Below are 24181 nucleotides of genomic sequence, written 5' to 3' on the forward strand. Positions count from 1 at the left end.
CCGACAGACCCCCGTCATTGTTGGGTGGGATCGAACCTGGGACCACTGGAGCTTAGTGCATGAGCCTCTACCGCATGAGCTAAAAGCCAACTGGCTCTTAGCTAAAACTGTAGAGAAAACTTATTAATCTCTCTCTTTAAGTGGTCTCAGTGCCATTTCATGGGACAGAACACCACATCCAGGAGGTGTGTGGGTTACACACACGCACCTCTGCATGTGAACACACACCTGCATACATTCATGCTCATACACACATGCTTGTACACACAGTTGCCTGTGGGTGACTACAGATGCACGCACGCACAGGTGCACATGCTGCTCTCACTTTAACTCGCTCCGCTGGAACAAACCAGCCAAGCAAAGCCAGCTCTCTCCAGAGCCCCGTGCGTGTCTGATGCTTCCTGCCTGGCCCTGGGCCTTTCACGGCCACAGGAAGAAGTGCCAGCCCCACACCCAGGGCTGAGGTGATCGTCATTCCATAGGAGCACGGCCAAGAGGGTTCCTACTACAGAGAGCAGCTCGAGTGCCCAGGGGAATTCCTGAGGGCAGGTAGTGGAGCTAGCGGGTGCAAGGGAGCTTCCTGGGCAGGTCAGGGAGGGCAGCAGTTCAGAAATCCCTGGGGAAGTCCCAACTGGGGCACGGAGCTGGCTGAGATGACATAAGCTGTGCAGTGAACGGGCAATGTGCCGCTGCAGTGAAGTCATTGCAGATTTCTCATGCAATCCCGGTTAATCACAGGATATATAAGAGCCACCAGAGCCTCCTACTGCCCAGGAACGCCAGGGGCAGCTGAGCGGAGAGTGTCCAGCTGTGGGGAAAAGGGGCCCACGGGAGCTCAGCACCAGGTAAGTGCTATTCATCAGAAGGGGTTGATGAAGGCTGGATCAAGTCTCCTTTCTTCTCTTGCCCAGCTCAGACTCTTTTCTAGGACCCAGCGGAGCTGGAGCAGCGATCCCTCCTGGAGGCTGGGCATCCAGGCCTGGGCAAAGTGCCACTCACATGGCTTGGTACAATTCTTGGTACAATGCCAGAACCTTCCCATGCCCCTAACACCCTCGTTCTCCACTGGACAGAGTGCTCCCCTCCCCACAGCATGGTTCGGTTGGAATGGGCGCCTGCTGCAGTCCTGAGCTTTCAGCTTTTCTCTGTCACAGTGGCCTGGGGTGACCCACTCCCCAGTGTTTACCTCAGCTCCCCCGTCTGGGTAATGCACAGTGACGCAGGAGCTCAGACCAACGGGGAGGATCCTCTCCTCGGGCCGTGTGGATTCCTTAGCTAATCTCCACATGGTGCCATGGCCATGCCAGGAGCTACGTGGACACTAAGAATCATCACTGCCCAGGAGACCTGAGCTCCATTCCTGGCTCTGCCACCAACTCCTTGGGCAGCCTGGACTGAGTCATTTCCCCTGTCTGGGCTTGGCTGCCCCCCACCCCAATCTGTAACTGGTAGGTGCCAGTACTGACCCAGGCCGCCAAGCACCAGGGAGTGAAGAGGCCAATTTTATCAGTAAGTCAGACTGCCTGGCTGCCTGGGTCACCTCTTCCCCTAGGTGATGCAAGTTGCCCTCCAGAGCCATTGCTGGGCCTGCGGGGCAGCCACAGGAGCCATGGGGATGGGCAGCGCCCAGGAATCTTGGCAAGAATCCCCAGGCTGGGGGGTTTTCCCCTAGCGCCTGCTCCACGCTTAGGGTCCATCTACGCAGCAGCTTCCGCCCAAGTTAGTGCGCTAACAGCAGCAGCGTAGCTGTGGCCAAATATATATACACACACAAACACACCTACTTCCTTGGCAAGTCATTGGTTTCACTTCCCCAGACAGGGAGGATGAACCCGTCTGACCAGGCTGGGTTGATCCGGGGCTAAGGGTGACAGAGGTGGGCGTTGGCTCTGGGGTGGGATTGTCACTTCCCCCTCTGCCCATCCAACAGGATCACAGCAAACAAAACCCGCTCAGCCCGCAGGGGAAAAGTTCAGTCCAGGGCCTGGTGCATTCTGGGAGCAGGGACGGTACAGAGAAAGGGCAGATACAGGGCAGCTTTGAACACTCTGCGCACAGCAGCCTTCCCTGACCTGAAATCTCTGCTATCCCATCCCTGAGCACCCCAGTCATCCCTCTGCCGTGCCCCTCACTCCTGACCTGCAGCCCTTGCTGTCCCAGTCCTGGGCTCCCCTTTCTGCTCTGCCAGTGCCCCTCAATCCCACCCACAGCCCCTGCTATCCCAGCCCTGCCCCCAGAGCTCCGCCAATGCCCCTCAATCCCGGCCCGCAGCCCCTGCTATCCCAGCCCTACACTGCCCCCAGCTCTGCCAGTGCCCCTCAATCCCAGCCACAGCCCCTGCTATCCCAGCCCTATACTGCCCCCAGCTCTGCCAGTGCCCCTCAATCCCAGCCACAGCCCCTGCGATCCCAGCCTGCCCCCACAGCTCTGCCGGTGCTCCTCAATCACGACCCTCAGCCCCCTATTATCCCAGCCCTGGGCTCCCACCATAGTTCTGCCGGCTCCCCTCAATCCCAACCCACAGCCCCTGCTATCCCAGCCCTGCCCCCACAGCTCCACCAGTGCCCCTCAATCCTAACTCGCAGCCCCTGCTAGCTCAATCCTGCCCACCAACACAGCTCGGCTGGTGCCCCTCAATCCCACCCACAGCCCCTGCTATCCCAGCCCTGCCCCCCAGCACAGCTTTGCCGGTGCCCATCACTCCCACCTGCAGGCCCCTGATATCCCAGCCCTGGCCCCCAGCACAGCTCTGCCAGCACCCCTCACTCCCGACCTGCAGCCCCCAGCTCTCTCATCCCTGTCCTGTTTTCCCCCCTCCTACTTCTGCCCCTGCTGTGCTAAGGCTCCAAAGGCACAGTCTGGCCCTGCTCATTTTCCTCCAGGAGCTGCCATACCCGCACACAGAGCCTGGCACGTGGTGAATGGGAAAGTGCCCACCCAGCCCACAGGAAACTCAGCATGCCCTTCCAGCACAGAAAAGAGTTGCCGGGGCGAGGGTGGAGGGGAAAAAAACAGGGCAGGGTTCCTCCTGGGTGGGGCCTGCTGTCCCCACCTGAGGCCCCCTGGGCAAATATTATCTCTTGCCCTCCCCTGACACCGAGTGCTCAGAGCAGGAAATCAATCGGGGTGAGCCCAGGACAGGGATGATGTGATTGTCCCAGGCCAGGAGATTCAGCTGAAGTTCAAGGTACAAGCTGGACAGGCGGACAATGTTCAGTCGGGGCCCCAAAGACCCTCAGCTCGCCCCTCCCTCCTCCCGTGGGGTCATGAGCCGGGAATGTGAGAGAACTGCGGTGTCCTTAGAAGCCAGGCCAGTCTGGGGCCCCTGGAAAGCCCAATCCTAGTGGCATAGCAGGGTCAGACCCGTACACCAGGACAGGGAGCAGAGCCCTGCTGAATGGCCACTAATTCAGCAGCACTGTTCAGGGGAGCCAGGCAGAGGTAGCTCAGCAGGCAGCCTGAGGGCTGGCCAGGGCAGGGCTGTTTGCGGGCCCGGCTGCATTTCCAGACCCGAGGGTGTGGGGGGGGTGGCTTGATCAGTCTGTACGCACCCACCTGGGGAGCGGTGATTTATCCCTGGGCCCTTCAGTCCTGCCGAGAGGGGTCAAATAGCAGCCAGAGGCTGGGCTTGGAAGCCAGACAGACTCAGACTGGAAATAAGATGCAAATTACTAATTTTGGTACAGCCTAGCCGGCCGGGCCACAGGGACTCCCCAGCACCCGGGATTTTCAATCCAGCCTGGCTGGTTTCCAAAGATCTGCTCTAGTCCCAGCCAGAACTGGCTGTGGAAAGGTCTCCAACCTGTGCTGGGGAGGGGGAAGGCTAGAGGATCTCCGCAGCCCCCATCCACTGGGAGTCTCCCTGGCTCCGCTCTAGGAATCGGCAGCGCCTGCCTCCCCTTAGCGAGGGCCTGGCCATTCTCTAGAATCTCCTCCACCTCCACCCTCATCCAGCATTCCAGCACCATGTTAGGGTCAGCGCTGGGGAGCCCTGCCAGCCCCAAACAGCCAGTGCTGAGCCATTCGTACCAGGCCAGAGCTCTCCTCAGGAGCTCCTCTGCCACTGAGATTCAGTGCCGACCCTCCATGGAGCCACCCATGTCATAGAATATCAGAGTTGGAAGGGACCTCAGGAGGTCATCTAGTCCAATCCCCTGCTCAAAGCAGGACCAATCCCCAATTTTTGCCCCAGATTCCCTAAATGGCCCCCTCAAGGATTGAACTCACAACCCTGGGTTTAGCAGGCCAATGCTCAAACCCAGCCCCGGAGCCCACAGCCCAAGCCCCTCCCCTGCAGTGAGTGAGGGCTCAGCCCCTCAAGGAGACGTGTCTACACTAGGCGTGAGCTGGCTGCCTCCTCTCGCTCCAAGGGCCCAGCAAACCCAACTGAGCCCGCTGACCGCCCAGCCTGGCAGCAGCAGTGCGCTGACGGGCACATGGCTAAAGCTTATGCAGGGAGACCTGGTGAGCTGCAGAGCTCATCGGCAGCCCAGCCCTGCCCTGTCCGCATGGGTGAGAAATGCATTTGGGACCCGTTTCACAGGTGCCACCCAGGGCACAAGCTGGGGCAGCATCCCCATCTCTTGGTGTAGCCTTTCCAGGGGTCCCAGCTGCCCCTAACTGGCCCTCATCTGTTTGCTTTCAATCAGATCCGTTCATGAACTCTCCCCTTGAATTGTGTCTATTACTCCTTCAGCTGCCAGGGCTTGCAGTTGCTTTCTGTCACACACACATGCACACATGAACACACATATGCATACACATGCACTCGTGTGCGCTGATGCATACACTCACGCACAGGCACACGTGCACATTCATGCACGTGCACACACACACACACACACACGCATGCATGCTCAGACACACGCACACCTTTCTGCTTCCCTCCCCCCTCTGTTCTTGCCTGTTTAGAGCAGGTCTGGGTTTCTCTCTTGGTCACACCTGTGGGTGCCTGTCTGCATGGCTGGCAGGTCAGTCCTGGATGTGATCAGCCTGCTCGCCCGCACACAGGGGGACTCTCCTCACCCATCTACCTGTGCTCCGTGGGGTTTGTAAACCCCGAACAGCCAGGTTCTTCCTCTCCACCCACCATGTCTTCTGTAGGACACACCGGGGTCGAACAGGGCAGGGAGCCCTGGGGCAGGGGGCCAGGAGGGGGCAGGGAGGGAGGGGACAGGGGGCCGGGAGGGGGTGGAGGGACAGGAGGGAGCAGGGAGGGAGGGGGCCAGGAGGGGGCGGAGGGACAGGAGGGGGCAGGGGACTGGGAGGGAGGGGGCGGAGGGACAGGAGGGGGCGGAGGGACGGACTGGGGGGTTGGCAGGGAGACGGGGCAATGCGCTGTGGACAGATGGCCAAGCCTGATGGGCGGCGAGTTCTATGGGCCCGGCTCCAGCAACGTTTCCCCCCGGCCCCACCTGCCGCCCCCGGGCGATTTAAAGCAGCGCGCGGCCACGGCTGCGGCCGCCCCCCAGCAGTGCCGCGGGGCTGAGCGGCTTCCCGCGCGCTCGCTCCGGGGGGCGGCCGGCGGCTCCCTGCAGCCCGCGGGGGGGGGTTGTGCCGCGGCGCGCTGCCCCCGCCCCAAACGCCCCTGCGACCAATGGGAAGCCGCAGGGGCGGAGCCTGGAGCCAGCGGCGTGCGGAGACCCGCTGATGCCCGGGGGGGGGCGCCCCAGGTAATCATCGAACCCTCCATTCCACTTCCAGAGCCGGCACCCCCACCCCCTCCGCCAACACACCCTTCGGCCCCCAAATTTCCTCCTGCACCCCCACCCCTGCACCCCCAATCTCCCTCCCAGAGCCTGCACACCCACCCCCTCCTGCACTCCTGCCCAGAGCCTGCACCCAAACTCGTTCCCAGAGCCTGCACCCCAGACCCCCTCCCCCACCCAAACTCCTTCCCAGAGCCTGACCTCTCACCCCTTCTGCACCCACATTCCCTTCCAGAGCCGGCACCCTGCACCCCTCCTGCACCCCAATCCCCTGCCCTAGCCCAGAGCCTGCACCCAAACTCCATCCCAGAGCCTGCATCCCAGACCCCGTCCCCCACCAAACTCCATCTCAGAGCCCGACCCCTCACACCCCCTGCACCCAAACTCCCTCTCAGAGCCTGCATCCCCACCCCCTCAGGCACCCTAATCGCCTGAACCCCAGATCCCCTCCCCCACCCAAACTCCCTCCCAGAGCCTTAGACAGGTGTGTGTGGGGGGGTTTTCCGGGGAGGGAGGTGGGGAGGTGTTCTGGGCACCATCAAAATTTCTAGAAACCTGTCGCCCCTGCAGTTCCAAGGTGAAGGGGCAAAGTCTGGGAGTGCACAGTGCTGCCCTTTGCCCTCCCCTGGGCACAGCAGCCCTGGGGATTGAGACTTTGACACCTGTCTATTGATTTTTGTTGTGTCCCCGTAGGGAGCCGTGTGGCTTGCTCCGTCCTAAGATCAGGAGACTGGCGCTGCCCTTGGAGAAAATGTGCCGGACAAAGCTGCAGTTCCTCGCTGTGCTGCTGGGTCTCTGCACCTGGCTGGAGCCTGGCAAAGGTAGGAGCATAGCTGGAGCTGCTCTGCAGTGGGGAGTCCTGTGTGGTTGCTCCGTGGGGCCACACCGTGGGGCCAGCCCTGAGCTAGCCAAGCAGCTCAGGTGAGGTGAGAGGCTGAAAGGGACGGGAATAAAACCACAGCTTTCCTTTTGGATACCAGCCCAGGTCACAGGGAAGAGGCGGGGAATCTCACCCTGGTGGCTCTTTGCCTCGTGCATTTCATTCAGCTCCTGCACTGGAGCCAGAGGGGTCGGTTTCATGCTAGTTTAGAGCTGCCCTGATCAATGCCACCAACCCCAGGGAGTGTTTATGTGACTGGGGAGTGAAATCGCATCCGTCCTTTCCTGATCATCCCTTGGGGCTCAGGGCGAACAAGGGGGCTGGGGGCCAGGAGGTTCAGGGCCTGAGCCAGGCTTCTGACAGTTTCACTTTGCTTCTAATCCACTTCTAGTCAATTTCTCTCCTAGGCTCTCATGTACCCCCAAATTCAATGTCTGGACTGGGAAGGCTGCAGGGGAATCGCACAGACACCCCCACATGGTCAGAAATCATGAGTCTGACCCCCCAAATCATGAGATTAGAAGAAACAATACATTTTGAAAAAAGAAAAGGAGTACTTGTGGCACCTTGGAGACTAACAAATTTGTTAGTCTCTAAGGTGCCACAAGTACTCCTTTTCTTTTTGCGAATACAGACTAACACAGCTGATACTCTGAAACAATACATTCTGAGTGCTGATTCTTTGTGTTCTGGTTTTGGAGCCATTGAAGTCATGCTGGGGTCACCTCTGTTGGCAGGAGAGCTAGAAACTCACCTTTTTTTATAATGTCAGCTGAGATTTGGGCCCAGGACTGCAGCAGTTAGAATCATAGAATCATAGAATATCAGGGTTGGAAGGGACCCCAGAAGGTCATCTAGTCCAACCCCCTGCTCAAAGCAGGACCAAGTCCCAGTTAAATCATCCCAGCTAGGGCTTTGTCAAGCCTGACCTTAAAAACCTCTAAGGAAGGAGATTCTACCACCTCCCTAGGTAACGCATTCCAGTGTTTCACCACCCTCTTAGTGAAAAAGTTTTTCCTAATATCCAATCTAAACCTCCCCCATTGCAACTTGAGACCATTACTCCTCGTTCTGTCATCTGCTACCATTGAGAACAGTCTAGAGCCATCCTCTTTGAAACCCCCTTTCAGGTAGTTGAAAGCAGCTATCAAATCCCCCCTCATTCTTCTCTTCTGCAGACTAAACAATCCCAGCTCCCTCAGCCTCTCCTCATAAGTCATGTGCTCTAGACCCCTAATCATTTTCGTTGCCCTTCGTTGTACTCTTTCCAATTTATCCACATCCTTCCTGTAGTGTGGGGCCCAAAACTGGACACAGTACTCCAGATGAGGCCTCACCAGTGTCGAATAGAGGGGAACGATCACGTCCCTCGATCTGCTCGCTATGCCCCTACTTATACAACCCAAAATGCCATTGGCCTTCTTGGCAACAAGGGCACACTGCTGACTCATATCCAGCTTCTCGTCCACTGTCACCCCTAGGTCCTTTTCCGCAGAACTGCTGCCGAGCCATTCGGTCCCTAGTCTGTAGCGGTGCATTGGATTCTTCCATCCTAAGTGCAGGACCCTGCATTTATCCTTATTGAACCTCATTAGATTTCTTTTGGCCCAATCCTCCAATTTGTCTAGGTCCTTCTGTATCCTATCCCTCCCCTCCAGCGTATCTACCACTCCTCCCAGTTTGGTATCATCCGCAAATTTGCTGAGAGTGCAATCCACACCATCCTCCAGATCATTTATGAAGATATTGAACAAAACGGGCCCCAGGACCGACCCCTGGGGCACTCCACTTGACACCGGCTGCCAACTAGACATGGAGCCATTGATCACTACCCGTTGAGCCCGACAATCTAGCCAGCTTTCTACCCACCTTATAGTGCATTCATCCAGCCCATACTTCCTTAACTTGCTGACAAGAATGCTGTGGGAGACCGTGTCAAAAGCTTTGCTAAAGTCAAGAAACAATACATCCACTGCTTTCCCTTCATCCACAGAACCAGTAATCTCATCATAAAAGGCGATTAGATTAGTCAGGCATGACCTTCCCTTGGTGAATCCATGCTGACTGTTCCTGATCACTTTCCTCTCCTCTAAGTGCTTCAGGATTGATTCTTTGAGGACCTGCTCCATGATTTTTCCAGGGACTGAGGTTAGGCTGACCGGCCTGTAGTTCCCAGGATCCTCCTTCTTCCCTTTTTTAAAGATGGGCACTACATTAGCCTTTTTCCAGTCATCCGGGACTTCCCCCGTTCGCCACGAGTTTTCAAAGATAATGGCCAAGGGCTCTGCAATCACAGCCGCCAATTCCTTCAGCACTCTCGGATGCAATTCGTCCGGCCCCATGGACTTGTGCACGTCCAGCTTTTCTAAATAGTCCCTAACCACCTCTATCTCTACAGAGGGCTGGCCATCTCTTCCCCATTTTGTGTTGCCCAGCACAGCAGTCTGGGAGCTGACCTTGTTAGTGAAAACAGAGGCAAAAAAAGCATTGAGTACATTAGCTTTTTCCACATCCTCTGTCACTAGCTTGCCTCCCTCATTCAGTAAGGGGCCCACACTTTCCTTGGCTTTCTTCTTGTTGCCAACATACCTGAAGAAACCCTTCTTGTTACTCTTGACATCTCTTGCTAGCTGCAGCTCCAGGTGCGATTTGGCCCTCCTGATATCTTTCCTACATGCCCGAGCAATATTTTTATACTCTTCCCTGGTCATATGTCCAAGCTTCCACTTCTTGTAAGCTTCTTTTTTATGTTTAAGATCCGCTAGGATTTCACCATTAAGCCAAGCTGGTCGCCTGCCATATTTACTATTCTTTCGAGTCATCGGGATGGTTTGTCCCTGTAACCTCAACAGGGATTCCTTGAAATACAGCCAGCTCTCCTGGACTCCCTTCCCTTTCATGTTAGTCCCCCAGGGGATCCTGGCCATCTGTTCCCTGAGGGAGTCAAAGTCTGCTTTCCTGAAGTCCAGGGTCCGTATCCTGCTGCTTACCTTTCTTCCCTGCGTCAGGATCCTGAACTCAACCAACTCATGGTCACTGCCTCCCAGATTCCCATCCACTTTTGCTTCCCCCACTAATTCTACCCGGTTTGTGAGCAGCAGGTCAAGAAAAGCGCTCCCCCTAGTTGGCTCCCCTAGCACTTGCACCAGGAAATTGTCCCCTACGCTTTCCAAAAACTTCCTGGATTGTCTATGCACCGCTGTATTGCTCTCCCAGCAGATATCAGGAAAATTAAAGTCACCCATGAGAATCAGGGCATGCGATCTAGTAGCTTCCGTGAGTTGCCGGAAGAAAGCCTCATCCACCTCATCCCCCTGGTCCGGTGGTCTATAGCAGACTCCCACCATGACATCACTCTTGTTGCACACACTTCTAAACTTAATCCAGAGACACTCAGGTTTTTCCACAGTTTCGTACCGGTCTTTAGGTCTTTAAGTAAAAGTTCAGCTCTCGGCAGGACCCCGAGCATGGGAACGCTCACTGGGGGATGTTTGAATGGCCCCTATCAACATGAAATATAAGCCCAGTTTGTGACGATCTAGCTACCTCGCTCACTGAGGTACTTCTGGCGGCCCCGTTACCGGCGTGTCTGAGCACCTCTCCATCTTTAATACATGAATGCTTATGCACCATGGGGCCCGGCAGAGCTATTGCCCAGTTTGAGAGATGGAAACTGAGGCTAACGGTATGTCTACACTGGGGCTGGATGAGCAGACCTCCTGTTCCCCCCCGAAATACCCAACCAACTAGCAAGGGGACAGTGACCATACGGGGCACAGAGTGAAAGTGATTTGCTACAACCTGCTGCCTAATGATCAAAGGAGCTAGTTGGGAAAGAGAGGAAGCGTGGTGGGGGTGGCGGGGATGGAGGGATTTATTCCCTCCAGTCTCTCTCAGTGAGTGGGATCTCAGGAGTGACCTGGGACGATAGCAGGGGATGCCAGGTGTACAGGAGTGGGGGGTTCACATTGTCCCGTCTCTCTTAAGTGTTATGTTTCTTCAAACTATTTTACAAAACAACCCTAAATCTTCAACCTCAGAGTTGGGCAGCGACAATGTCTGTGCTCTCTACACAGCATTAGCAATACAGGGACCCCACTCTGGCAGAGCGGGATCCCAAACAGCCATGTGTGTTAATGATGTACGAACATATGTGCCGGGCTGCTTGGGCAGGGGTCTGGCTGGCTTCTGCAACCGAAAGACAGGGATGCCACTAGAGGGCTCCAAACTATTAAAGGGGCATTACCCAATTCCTGTACACTACATACAGTATATAATGTCTTTTGTCTGGCGAAAAAAAAAATCCCTGGAACCTAAGCCGCACCCCCCATTTACATTAATTCTTATGGGGAAATTGGTTTCGCTTAACATCGTTTTGCATAAAGTCACGTTTTTCAGGAACATAACTACAACATTAAGTGAGGAGTTTACTGTACTCTTCCTCCTTTAGTGTGAAAGGGCAGGCCAGAAAGAGTTACCAGTGTATTACTATCAATAATACACTCCATGCTACAAATTCCTGCCACCTGCAAAGGAATCCAAATAACACTTCAGGTCTTGTCTTCTAAGCCCTGGGGAGGTACTACAGCATCCTCAGTGCACTCCAAGCTGAATCGGAAATGACCTGATGCTGCTCTTGCCACCTGGGGGCGGCATGTTTTGCCCTGACCAGCCCATCTTCTGTGTGTGCCCCAATTTTCTTGCAATTCCAGCAGCCTTGAGCCAATTGCTTGTATTGCAAGACAGTTGGTGACAGCGAAAGCAAACATCTTTCCAGTGGGCTCTGAGTTGTGCTCTCTGCTTGATCCCCGGTATATCTGTGGCACAGATCACATGATGCTGTTGAAATTCTGTGGCATTTTTGGTAGCCACCTCCATTGATGCAGCAATTTCTTGTGCACATCCTACAGCCAAATCAGCCTGTCAATATCCGGGTTTGGTTTGCTTCATTTTGCAGACCACATACTGATCAGTCCCGTGTTGCCTCATTTCAACTGTCTCCAAACTGGCAGAACTCTGTTAATTTCCTTAACCCAGCCACACAGTCAGGAACGGTTTCATTTGCTTTTGAATTCCATCTCAAAACATGGAGATGCCCTGGCTGCAGCCACCAGCAGCCTGGGGGAGAGCTGGTTTGGTAGGATTCCCACAATCTCTGCCAGTGGGGTCTCTGATGGTTTGTAGGAGCTGTTGGGCTGCACAGCACGTTATCAGCTTGAACCCCCATTATACCCAGGGCTTGTTTTCACGGTGCTGCAGTCCGGACTTTAGGGGTTTAACCTGCAGAGGACTCTGCTGTGTAGTGCTCTCAATACTTGTGTAGACGGTGCTGGCATGAACAAAAGGGTATCGAGCACACATTAATGTAGATGAGCTTTACCTTAGAGCATGCCAGCAGGTCATATGGGGCAGATGGAGCATAACACGTTAGAGCAGTTCACACCCCTCAATCCAGACCACAGCGCCATGTGCACAAGCCCTCAGTAAACTGCCAGGTCCTCCTCACCAATAGCACCAGTTGTTCTGTACTGTTCCAGTCTCTCAGCCCAGGTGGCTCAGAGCGTGACTGAGCACTTAGATTATCCCATTTTCCCCAATAGCACCCTTCCTGGGAGTGCAGAACTTCCCAACTTGGGCTGCCCTTGCTTAACCCGGTGAGCAGTGCAAGGGCTGGGCAGACAGGCAGGCATCTGATAGTATCTCCTGCTCCTCCCCTCCCAGGCTTCCTCCCATTTCATATGAACTCCGTGATCCAAGTCGTAGAAGTGCTGGAATCTTATCACCTGGATGGACACCTCAACCTGACCGTGACGGAGCTCGCCCGGGGCCTGGGATGCTGTGACAGCGAGTTCTACCAGCTCCTGCTGGGGGAGGCGCCCATCGTGCCCCCGGACCTGCCCTTCCTGAGCCAGGAGCAGAGATCCTTCCTCATGCACCTCCTGAAGCACAAAGTCCAGGCCTCCTGTACTGAGCAGGGCGTGGTGCTGCTTCCTGATGGCACCACAGTGGCTGTAAGCCCCTTGGTGGCTGGGATTGAAGCAGGGCTGAAGGGGAGGCGGGAGATGCCGCTGCCCCCCGAGGCTTTGGAGCCTTCACTAGTTACAACTGAGCCCTCGAACCAGACACATCCGGGGCGGCCCCTGACTATAGATGCCCTCTACGCAGTGACCATTGCCAAGGCCCTGGGCATGGCCTTTTTCCTGGCCCAGGCCAACGAGAGCCAGGTGCCCATGGGGCCAAATGGCTGCTGGGACAGCGTGTCCGAGCCCCAAAACTTCACCCTCCTGGGCCACCCCTCACACCTCACTGATGCCTTCATCAATGGGGCACTGGACGGGGCGATACTGGGAGCACACCTGGCAGGGCAAGGCGTGTCCGCGGCCCCGATGAGCACCCTGCTGAGAGAGTACTACACTGGGGATGGCCTGGCCGGGGATGGCCAGGCCAGGAGCAACTTCAGGCGTCAGAACTTTGTGCAGCTCACTGAGGCCAGGCAGCTGGAGGAGCAGGTGATGCGCTCCCTCCAGCTGCTCCGGGTGCTACCCCGGACAATGCCACTGCTTAGCGGGGTTAGGGATGAGGAGCTGCGGGCCACTGCGAGCCGGGCGGTGCAGGAGTTCACGGAGGCCTACCTGGGTAGGTGCTTATTTCTCTCCCCTCACCAGCCAGGGCCATGCTACACTAACAGGGCTACATGGTTCTAGAAATGAGCCTGGAGCAAACACCACCCCCTGGCCCACATGGGGCTTACAGCGCCACCTGCTGAATCCCAGCTCCCGGGCTGTGGGGAGTTCCCATTCAGATCTGGACTCTGGAACCCCAGATCTGCACTTCAGGGTCTGCCCATGGCAGGGAGACTGTGCGGCTCTGGGCCTCGGGTCCGGTTCTGCCCATTGTAGGTCATAGTGTGGCTCTGGGCCTCACGTTCTGCCCGTTGCAGGGAGACAGTGCGGGTCAGGTCCGGTTCTGTGTTTGGGCCTCTCTCTCATTCGAAACAGACCCCTTTGGAGGTGGGTTCCCCCCATTGTTCCCTTCTCCTGAAGGGCGAGGGGAACCTGCCAATAAACGTTTGTTTCAAAGCATTTTGTTGAAAACTTGTGGAGGAAAAAACCCCAAACTGCTGGAAGGGACTGAACGTTTCTCATTTAGAAACTGCTAGGGGGACACGTATTCCGAGCAGCCCAGCGAGGTCTCCCCTCCCGGCAGCATGTTCCCTACCTTGGCCCCACAGTGTCCTGGGGATGGCAGGGGGCAGCATTATACAACTGTATCATGGGGAAAACTGAGGCACATGAGGTTGGGGACTTGTGGAATACAGCGGAAACTGTGGTCAGACCCAGAGTTCCCAGCACACAGCCATTCCCCTTGGTTTGGCACATAGACTGCAATGCCAGGCAACTGTGTTGGCAGCATGAGGGGCTTAGGTTCAGGGGGCCTGTGTCTCACCCTGCTGTGTGCATTTGCCTCCAGAATGCCCGGCCATCATCCCCCGCTGCATGTGGGGGGCCAAGCCCTACAACGGGACCCCCAGGCAGCTCAAGCTGCCCCTGAGCTTCGTGTATATCCACCACACCAGCTCACCCAGCCAGCCCTGCCGGACCTTCCCTGAGTGCGCCGCTGACATGAGGGCCATGCAGCACTTCCACCAGGTCGACCGTGGCTGGGACGACATCGGCTACAGGTGAGCAGGGGCATGGCCTTCCCAGAATGCACTGGGATCAGCTAGTGCCCATCAGGTGGTTTGGGACTGGGCAGCTCATGAGAAAGCCTGGGGGGAGGAGCCTTGCCGGCTGGAGCCTTGCATTCCTGAAACATAATACTGATGGTGTGCAGCGTCTGCTATGTCCTGGCTCAGCTCCAGGCCTCCCACCCAGCCCTGCAGCAGATCCTGGGCCAGCTTGAGCCTTTACAGTCCTGGCTACAATGCACACTGTGATCATGGAGGGCCTCAGTCCCGGGAAGTATGGGCTCTGACTCCTTGACATAAAGGCAACTCTCCTTTGCCTGCGGGAGGAATAGGGGTTATGACACATAGGTGAGCCACTTTCATTCCACCCTGACAAGGACAGTGGGTGCCATCCTCCCCAACTCACTTCTCCCTTCCCATCCCCTCCCTAGTCTGGATGCCTGTCCCCACCTTAGAGCCACTCTCTGCTCCACAAAGGCCACTAACCTCCTATGGCTCAAACACAGCCCCCAACATGAGAGTACAGGACAGGCCCTGAGGCAGGATTCTGACCCCAGCAGCTGGCCCCACACACACTGCAATATACAATCTTAGTGCTTCAACAGGTCTAGCTTCCTCAAGCTGAGGGAGAGGATGAGCCAAACTGATGGGGAGGAAACATTTGGACAGAAAAAAAGTGAATGAAAATTGGGAGTTCTTTAAGAAGTATTTATTAGGTGGCCAAAACACCATGAATCCACAATCCAGAAAGAGGGTGACTGTGGCTAAAAGCCCATCCTAGCAACAATTAGAAATAAAAAAGCAACATATAACAAACAGAAAAAAAGAGAAATGGATGGCAATCAATATAAATGAGAAGTTATGAATCGTAGGAAATTGATAGGGGAAGCTTAAGACACCAGAGAAAAATCCATGGTTGGCAGGACTAAGGACAATAAGGAGTTTTTAAAGTATATTAGGAATAAAAATAATCCCAACAATAACATAGGCCCATCACTAGACAGAGATGTCAGAGGAAGAATGATCTAGGCATTAGCATAGCCCTGAGAGATGGGGGTTCAATTCCCTGCTCTACCGCATGCTTCCTGAGTGGCTTTGGGCAAATCACTTAGGACCAGATTTTTTTGGGGGGAGGGATAGCTCAAGTGGTTTGAGCATTGGCCTGCTAAATTCAGGGTTGTGAGTTCAATCCTTGAGGGGATCATTTAGGGATCTGAGGCAAAAATTGGGGATTGGTCCTGCTTTGAGCAGGGGATTAGAATAATAGAATATCATGGTTGGAAGGGACCTCAGGAGGTTATCTAGTCCAACTCCCTGCTCCAAGCAGGACCAGTCCCCAATTTTTGCCCCCCCATCCCTAAATGGCCCCCTCAAGGATTGAACTCACAACCCTGGGTTTAGCAGGCCAATGCTCAAACCACTGAAATATCCCTCCCCATAAGTGACTAGATGACCTCCTGAGGTCCCTTCCAACCCTGATATTCTATGATTCTATGAAATGGTAAAATTGTTCATAATGATGCAAATAAGGCAGAAGTATTAAACATTAAATATTTCTGTTCTGTATTTGGAAAGAAGCAGGATGATCACATGAGAATGATGAAGAAGGATTTTAGGCAACAGCTGCTAGGGTAAACATTTTAACTTAGCAGACCCTGATAATTTGCATCCAAGAATCCTAAAAGAGTTGGCTGAGGCGATCTCCAGCCCAATGATGTTCATTTTTAATAGATTATGGGATATTGAGGAAATTCCAGAAGACTGGAAGAGTGCTAATGTGCCAATATTCAAAAAGTATAAGCAGGGTGATCTGGATAACTATGGGCCAGTTAGCCCAACATCATCCTCAAGCAAACTAAGGAAAAACCTGATACAAAATTCATTTGATAAGGATTTAACAATATGAATATAATTAATGCCAGTCAACATGGTTATATCAAAAATAGGTCTTGTCAAACAAACCAGATTTCATCCTTTGAGAATATTACAAGTTCAGTTGACAAAGGTAAGTATGTAGATGTAATAGATTTTTGAAAGACATTTTGCTTAGTACCACATGGCATTTTGGTTACAAAATCAGCATTATACACTATTAATAGAGCACATGTTAAATGGATCAGGCACTGGCTAAATGACAGCTCAAAAATGAGTTGTCAATGGGGAATCATCATTAAATAGAAATGTTTCGAGGGGGGCTTCACAGGGATTGGTTCTGGGCCTGACACTATTCAACGTTTTCATCAATGATCCGGAAATAAATAAAAAATCGCTGCTAATAAAAGATTAGCAGGGTGAGAAATAATGATGAGGACAGAGCAGTCATACAGAACAATCTGGTTTGCTTGGAAACCTGGGTCCATTCAAACAAAATGCATTGTAATACAGTCACATGCAAAGGTCTACAGTCTAGTACCAAGGTCACACCTACAAAGTGGGGACCTGTATCCTGGAGAGCAGGGGCCAAAAAGCATTTTGCGGTCATAACAGACAAACAACTTAACATGAGCTTCCCAGTGGAATGTTGTGGCACAAAAAAAGGGTGAATGCGACCCTTGGTTGTGTAAACGGGAGCTGAGAGCAGGTGCAGGAGGTGATTTTCCTTCTGTCTACAGCACTGTGGAGACCGACACTGGCATACAGCGCCCCCTTCGGGTGTCCATGGTTTTAAAAGGATGTGGGAAAATTGGAGAACATGCAGGAAAGAGCCACAGAAATGACGTGTGGGCTGGAGAATGTGCCTGACAGCGAGACACTTGAAGAGCTCAATCGGTTTAGTTTATCACAAAGAAGTTAGAGCAGGGCCTTGCTGACGGTATATAATAGAACACCAGGTATTGCTGGGCTGTTGTGGAGAATGGCACAACAAGACACAGTGTCTGGAAGCTAAAGCCAGACAAATTCAAACTAGAAATCAGGCACAAGTGTTTACTAGGGAGGGGGATGAACCACTGGCACAAACTCCCAGGGGAAGTGGTGGATTCTCCATCTCTTGATGGCTCCAAAGCCAGGCTGGGGGCCTGGCTGGCAGATGCTTTAGCCAAACACAAGTTACTGGGCTCCAGGCGAGGGTAAGTGTGAAATTCTCTGGCCTGGCTTATATAGAATGATTGAATGGTCTCCTATGGTCTTAAATGCTATGAATCCTGATGTCCCGAGGGCAGGGACATGTCCAGTACAGGGCTCTGTCCCCAGGCTCTGCCAAGCTTGTGCAGACAGCCAGACCTGCTCTGGTCTCATGAGGACGACCCCATTCAGTCCCAAGTGCTGGGAGAGTCCTGCTGAAGGGAGTGTTGTAGGACTTGTAGGTGACGTGTGCAGGGCACCAGGCCAGTGCCACCCCAAAAAGGGCCAGGAGGGGGCACAGCTTGGTAAAATGAATTTGTGCAAACCCCTATAAAGGCCTAGCTGCAAATTAAAGCTGCCTTCCCCCATCCCTGTGGGCACCCAGGAGGGCATGGTGTACCCATTCAGCCTCCCTGGGTTGGATTGGCACCCCTGTTTGGCAGCCAACCCATGTCTCTCTAGTGGGCTGAAAGCCCAGCTCCAAACTGCAAGGGAAACAGGATCTGTCTCCTCAGCTTCTGTCTGCTCTTGCCCTGCTGCAGCTTCGTGGTCGGATCAGATGGGTACATGTACCAGGGCCGGGGTTGGCACTGGGTTGGCGCTCACACCCGTGGCTACAACAGTAAAGGCTACGGCGTGAGTTTCATCGGGGACTACATGGACACGCTGCCGGAAGCATTTGCCCTCACGCTGGTGCGTGACAACTTCCTGCTGTGCGCAGTGAAGGGCGCCAAGATCTGGGCCAACTACACAGTGCATGGGCACCGGCAGATGGTACACACCGCGTGCCCGGGGAACACGCTCTATCAGGAGATCCAAACTTGGCAGGGCTTCAAGGTGAGACCTCTCCCACATGCTCTCCAGCACTTCCTCTCCACTAGGGGGCACTCTGCTAATGGGGCTGTGGGAGTGTGAAGAGGCTTTGAAGGCTTCCAAGCCAGTCTTGGGCTCCCTCTGCCCCAGCAGCAAGGGCTCCCATCAGGGATTGCCCACCGCAGTCTCCAGGGGAGTCCAGCCCCTAAAGTCATGAGGCTGGCTCAGACAGCACAAGATGTCTCCAGCTGATCAGTGCTGGGTTCTGGCTCCTCACCTTATGGTTCCTGAGCTGTTTGGGGTCACGGTTTCCCGCTTTTCTCTCCAACCCGCAGGGCTTTCTAACTGGAAGCTGAGATTTGCTCATTGCCACCTGATGCTGGGGATGGTGAAATGGTGTGATCCAGTTGCCCTGGGCAGTTCCGGGGAGCTGGCTCTTTTGGCCTTGCTCATGCCCTGGGCAGGCTCTCCGGAGCTCAGTGTGTTGGGGTGGGGGAGGCTAGAAGGAATTGGGCATTTCCTGGACACTCTGGGATCAAACCCATGTTTTCTCTCTTTGCTTTCGCAGTGAGAACTCCCGACCCTGGGTCATGATCCAGGTAATGACCCAGTTCAGGACACATCCCACCAGGACCCGGGACCAGGCCCTCAGACTGCCCAGGGAGCAGGCTGCAGTGGCTTGTGCCCAGGAGGGTGGCTCAGCAGAGACCATTCTTTCGGGGAGGCCTCGCTAGCCCCAGTAGTTACAATGTGTTGCTCTGCTCCTGTACGGAAAATCCCCCTCCAATAAAGCTGGTCATGGGAACGTGATTCAGTGTCACTGCAGCCTGGCTCCCCTTTGAGAGTCCCAGCGCCATCACCCGGCTAAACAGAGGAAAGTGCTTCTCCAGGGCCCCCTCATGACCCTCCCATCCACACTGTGACTGAGGTGGGGAAACTGAGGCACAGAGCGGGGCTGTGACTTGCCTATGGTCACCCAGCTGGGCAGGGGTGGATTAAATAAAGAACTGAATCCAGGAGTCCTGGCTCAGACTCTTGTCCCCAGCCCTTCATGATTGCAATCCCTCAGACAGGGGACTGGATAGTCTCTGGGTCACTGGCTTGCATGTGACCCCAGCTCAGTAGGCAACAAGAACCATGACAATCTGATGCGAAGTCACTGGCTGGGATGACGTGTGCCATCCCTTAAGTGCTCATCTCCCTGACCGGCCGGGTTGATGGCTTTTCCCCCTTATATGTAAATGTATTTCCAGTGTTTGTGGCACTGCGGCTCCCAGGTCTGCAAGGTTGGGGAGGTGGCATGTCACAAAGAGAACAAGAGGGGGCCCTCCTCTGGCAAGGAGCAGGGGGCGTGCAACATGTATGCATGTGCATTTGTGCAGTGTGCACACAGGTTTTCAGTGTGTTGTGTGTGTGCACACGTGTGTAAGTATGTGTACTTGTGTGATATCTTGCTCAGGTCACCCAGAATTGCAAGCCACTGTGATATCGCTCTGCCTCCGCAAGGGTGAACATTGCAGCTGCTAAGCTGTGGGTCATACCAGCCCGTCAGCCTTGCCAGCAAACTCTCCAGGACTCTGCCAGTCCAAGCCTTGCCTTGCAGGTACCAGTCATTGAGCCCCAACTTCTGCTTTCCCCAGAGATGGCTTCCTGCTGTGTACAGTGCCTCTCACTGTGATGCTCACAGAAGTTGTTATGTTCGCTGCCTCCAGAGAGCCCACGCCAGCCAGTCAGGTTAGCTGAAGACTCACACTTCGCTTTAATGCACAGCACTGAGACGGTTTGTAATAAAAAAGGAATTAGTTTATTACCAAAGAACAGAGGCTTAAGTGATTTCAAGTCAGAGTGAAAGCGACAGGAAAGGTTACAAACCAAACATGAATGCATCCGAAGAAGTGAGCTGTAGCTCACGAAAGCTTATGCTCAAATAAATTTGTTAGTCTCTAAGGTGCCACAAGTTCTCCTTTTCTTTTTGTGAATACAGACTGATGTGGCTGCTACTCTGAAACCAAACATGCTGTCTAGTGCCTAAAACTTAACTTCAGCAAGTTATGCTCTGTCTAAGCAGCTTTCTCACCTCAAGTCAGTTCTGAGAGACATCAGCCCCTCGTTTGAAGGATCCACCTGTCTCAGATTTCAAGAGTTCTGGCCTCTTGTGGCCCCCGTGTGCTGGATGCCCAAATGACCTTCTGTTCCTGCTTCTATTTCCCAAAGGCTGTTGTCTCTCTTCCCAGGGTGCAGCCTCCTCCCCATCATGACTGTTAAGTGCTCATCTCCCCGACTGGCTAGGGTGATGACTTTTTTACCTTATATGTAAAATGTATTTCCATTGTTTCTGGCCTTGCCTTTCTCAGTCTACACTGAAGCCCAGTGCCAAGAGGTGAAGCATCCTTCCTTTGGCTCGGACAGGCTGGGCTGCTTGCCAAACACATTTTCAGTACATATTTTCAGCACCATCTGTATTTCTTTGTACACGGCGCGTATGCACATCACACAATGACATTAATGCCAGCATGTCTCTGGTTTTCATATGACTCCTCACATGGCACCTTTCAGATGCAGGTTATGCGAACAGTGTGTTGGGGCAATGCTTGGGAGTTATGCCATGGTGTGCCCTCGGCCTGTTGGCACTGAGGGGCTACCTGGGACCCAGCTTGTGCTCTCCCTGCCCCATGGATAAGCTGATGACTTGAGTCTCCAGCAATAAAGCTCTTGTTGCAATTTACCAGCCACAGGATAGGCTGGCTGTGAGGCAGGAAGCTGCCTCTAGGATCAGCCCCAGGGCAGGGATCACCTCTCCCTCCTTTATAGAAATAAATCTCTGCTGGCATGCAGTGCCGGATTTACAATGGCTCCAGTGGCTCCAGGGAGCTGGGCCCATGCTCAGAAGGGGCCCTGGCCTGCTCCGCTTGCACTGCGCCCTGAGACCCCGCTGGCTCCCCCCGCCCACCGCTTGCTCCTCTCGGCCTGTCAGCTGGCTGGCCAAGGGCTCCTCTCAACCCCCTGACACCACCCCTTGCTCCGCTCACCCCCTGGCTGGACCTGAGTACACCTCCAGCTCCGGGCTGTCTCTGCTTCCCAGCACCTGGGCCCACCTCTCCCCCGGAGCTGAGCTGCCTGGGTCTGGTGCAGAAGCCCGGCCAGTCTCAGCCAGGGGTGTGGGGGGAGGGGGCAAGAGGGCGGGGAACAGTGCGGGGGGCTTGGCTGGGCCCCTCCAGGCAAGTGTGTCTTGAGGGACCCTGGCTGGGGCAGGTCCTGGCCTGGCTGATCGCACCGCTCCCGAGGGGCCGGAGTGATTCCCAGCAGACACAGTCGCCTCCCAGCAGGGCTGGTGAAGGCGGCCGGGAGGCAGGGCTTGGGGGAGTGGGTCTGTTGGGAGTATGGGGCTGGGGGGTGCTGGGCTGTGAAGGGGCAGGGAGGGTCTGTGTGTGTTGGGGCACTAGGGAGTGGTGTTTCTGTGCGGCGGGGTGCTGGGCAGTTGTGGTGGGGCTGTGGGCAGGGGTGGTGTTGTGCAGGGTGCTGTGCATTTGTGGATAGGTCTGGGGGCGTGCTGGGCATAGTAGGTCTGGGGAGCCTCTGGCCATAGGGAGTTGGGGGGTGTTGGGCAGGCGAGGCCGTGTGTTGTGGCATGGGCCTGGCAGCACAGGGCCAGGCAGGCCACTGTGCGTCTGGCAACTGCCGGTTTGTAAATAGTGCCCTCACATTGGGCGGAGCAGCCACCCCTGCCAGGCCAGGCCCCATTGCCTCTGCCTGGCCCCTTGCTCCGGGGACTGATCTCCCTGCACCATGCTCCATTGCCTCCATGGGGGACCACAAATATGTTTAGCATCAGGCCCACAAAAGGTTAATCCAGCCCTGACACATACTCTCTCGCTCACTTCTTGCACTAGACATTCAGATCCAGTTTAGCCTGGTGGGGTCTGTGGGCGAGCAGGCAGCCGGCAGCTGGCCAGAATCGCTAACCTAGCGGGCAAAGGCAGAACAAACTCCAGCGGCTGGGACCTGAACGGAGATAGTGTCAGATATTTGCCAGGGAGTAGGAGCGGCGTTGGGGCGACTCCCCCAGGGAAGAGCTGGTTTTGCCATCCCCCCAGAGGCGGGATGTGTGTGAGAGCCCCGTCCCTCAGCCGGCAGTTCTGGGTCCATGCCGGAGTCCCTGGGTGGGGTCTGCAGCCTGGACTCTGCTGGGGATCAGACTAAGTGAGAAAGGTCCCGTCTGGCTGAGGCCGCGAGATCTTTGTCACCGTTTAAAATTCTCGCTGAACTTCCCAAACCTGGGAGCCTAAAGCTGGGTCCTGGTCCAGGCACTGCCAGGAGTGGCCTGGTGGTTGCTGCTCCTTTGTGGGTCCCCGCAGATGTTCCTCCTACTCCAGGATGGGAGTGAGGCAGGGCTATGCCAGTCCATGCCAGGTGTGTAGATGTTTCTGAAGTGCTGCCCAGTGGCACAGAAGGTGCCAGCACTGCTCTTCTCCATCCCACTCACCCAGCTTCTCCTGCTCTGGCAGAGACCTCCAAGCTTGCTGCCTCTGTGCTGCTCTGCACAATGGGCTGGGGGCCTCGGGGCTTGGCAGGAGCTGGCTCCCTGGGCTTGGGCTGGGCCGGCTTGTGGCTGAGATGTTGGGGCCTGTGGCTGCAGATCCCAGCAAAGTTGGGAGGGGGAGGGTTAGTTCAGGTACCGCATGTGGGTATTGTGTGGGCTGGCCTTCCTGGCTGCACTACAACTGCCCTGCTGTGCTGTCCCCCTTCACCCTTGGGCTGGGGGAATCCATGGGTGCTGCCCCTGAGAGCAGGGTGCAGCTGCTGTGACATCCAGGACAGTGTTTCCATTTCAGGTGAGAACCCTCTGACCCCAAACACCCAGCTTAGAAGGTGCCATCCCCTGGCGTGTTCCCTGGGCGGCTGGAGGAATTTCTATAGGACCCTGTCAGATTCCCCAGGGCTTTCCCTGAGGGCTGGGGGAGTGCCCGGTTCCACATGCTCCCTTGGCCTGGGGCCTGCTATTATCCCTTGCTTACATGGCTGATGTGTGAGTGCCATCTAGGGCTCTAGGAGGTGGGAGGTGGGAGGGGGAAGCGGGGTAGGGCAGGGCTGCCTGGGGGCCCTCTAGGGCTAGGGGATGGGAGTGGGGTGGCCCACTTGGGCCAGAGGATGGGAGCAGGGCAGGGTGGGACCAGAGCACAGTGTGCATTGAGGACCCCAAACCGCAGGTGCTCATGGGCCCTGTGACAGCAGGAGGTGGGGTGTTCAGTGCTAGTGAGCACACCCTGGTGCTATGAGGAGAGGCTCAGGGGATGCTGGCTCCCTAGTTTGACCCTTCCCTCCTTGACCTGTTCCCCCTGAAGTCCTGGGGCCGTAGGAGATGGCGCTCTCCCTCTACCACCTGCTGCTGGTCCCAACCCGCCTGCTGATGAAGCTCTCCAAGCTCCTGTACTGGCTGGCCATGTGTAGTGCCTCCTACCTGGTGGGGGCTGCCTACTGCCTGAGGATGCCATGGCTGGTGCTGACCCAGGAGGCTGTGTCGGGCCTTCCGCTGGAGGGTGCAGGAGATGCCACCATCATGCCTTACCAATGCCTCCTATCGGGAGCTCCGGAACCTGCAGCTTAAGGTGCTATGGGGTGTGTGTGGGGTGGGGGGCAGGACAGTGGGGCTGGGTCAATCCCTGGACAGATCCTCCTGCAGCTCAGAGTCTTGGGGGGAAATGGCCTGCAGAGACCAGTCTCCAGGCTGCAGCTCTTACGCCCGTGATAGTTCTTGGGGTGCCCAGGACTGAGTTACTTTGGAACCCCCTGGCCTCCAGCCAGAAGAAGTTTTGTGCTTAACTGCGTGTCAGCTCCCTGCCCCCTACAGTCAGTTAACCCCCAGACAGCCAGGGCCGGATTAACGTTCTGAGGGGCCTAAGTCTAATGGGAGGGAAGGGCCTAAGTATGAATTACATATTGCAAAAAAAATTATGATGTCATCAAACATTTATCTATATACATATTTACATTTTTTTAATGTAAAATTAACAAGTTTATTCTACTCTCACT

At 55.2% G+C, this 24181-nt stretch overlaps 1 protein-coding gene across 3 annotated transcripts; it reads left to right on the forward strand.

The window, feature by feature from the left end:
- Positions 1-787: 787 nt before the first annotated feature.
- Positions 788-19981, forward strand: PGLYRP2 (peptidoglycan recognition protein 2). Of its 3 annotated transcripts, none has more exons than XM_043506811.1 (6): positions 788-845; positions 6402-6529; positions 12310-13224; positions 14059-14269; positions 17881-18175; positions 18720-19981. In XM_043506811.1, exons 2-6 carry the CDS (start codon positions 6460-6462, stop codon positions 18720-18722), a joined length of 1494 nt encoding a protein of 497 aa, XP_043362746.1. In that variant the 5' UTR covers positions 788-845; positions 6402-6459; the 3' UTR covers positions 18723-19981. The 3 variants fall into 3 exon arrangements, with proteins under 3 accessions (XP_043362746.1, XP_043362747.1, XP_038234774.1); XM_043506812.1 differs by lacking the exon at positions 788-845 and adding an exon at positions 3006-3187; XM_038378846.2 differs by lacking the exon at positions 788-845 and adding an exon at positions 5531-5672.
- The last annotated feature ends 4200 nt before the right edge of the window (positions 19982-24181 follow it).

This window comes from Dermochelys coriacea, chromosome 20 (assembly GCF_009764565.3).
Source record: "Dermochelys coriacea isolate rDerCor1 chromosome 20, rDerCor1.pri.v4, whole genome shotgun sequence".
Classification (NCBI taxonomy): domain Eukaryota; kingdom Metazoa; phylum Chordata; order Testudines; family Dermochelyidae; genus Dermochelys; species Dermochelys coriacea.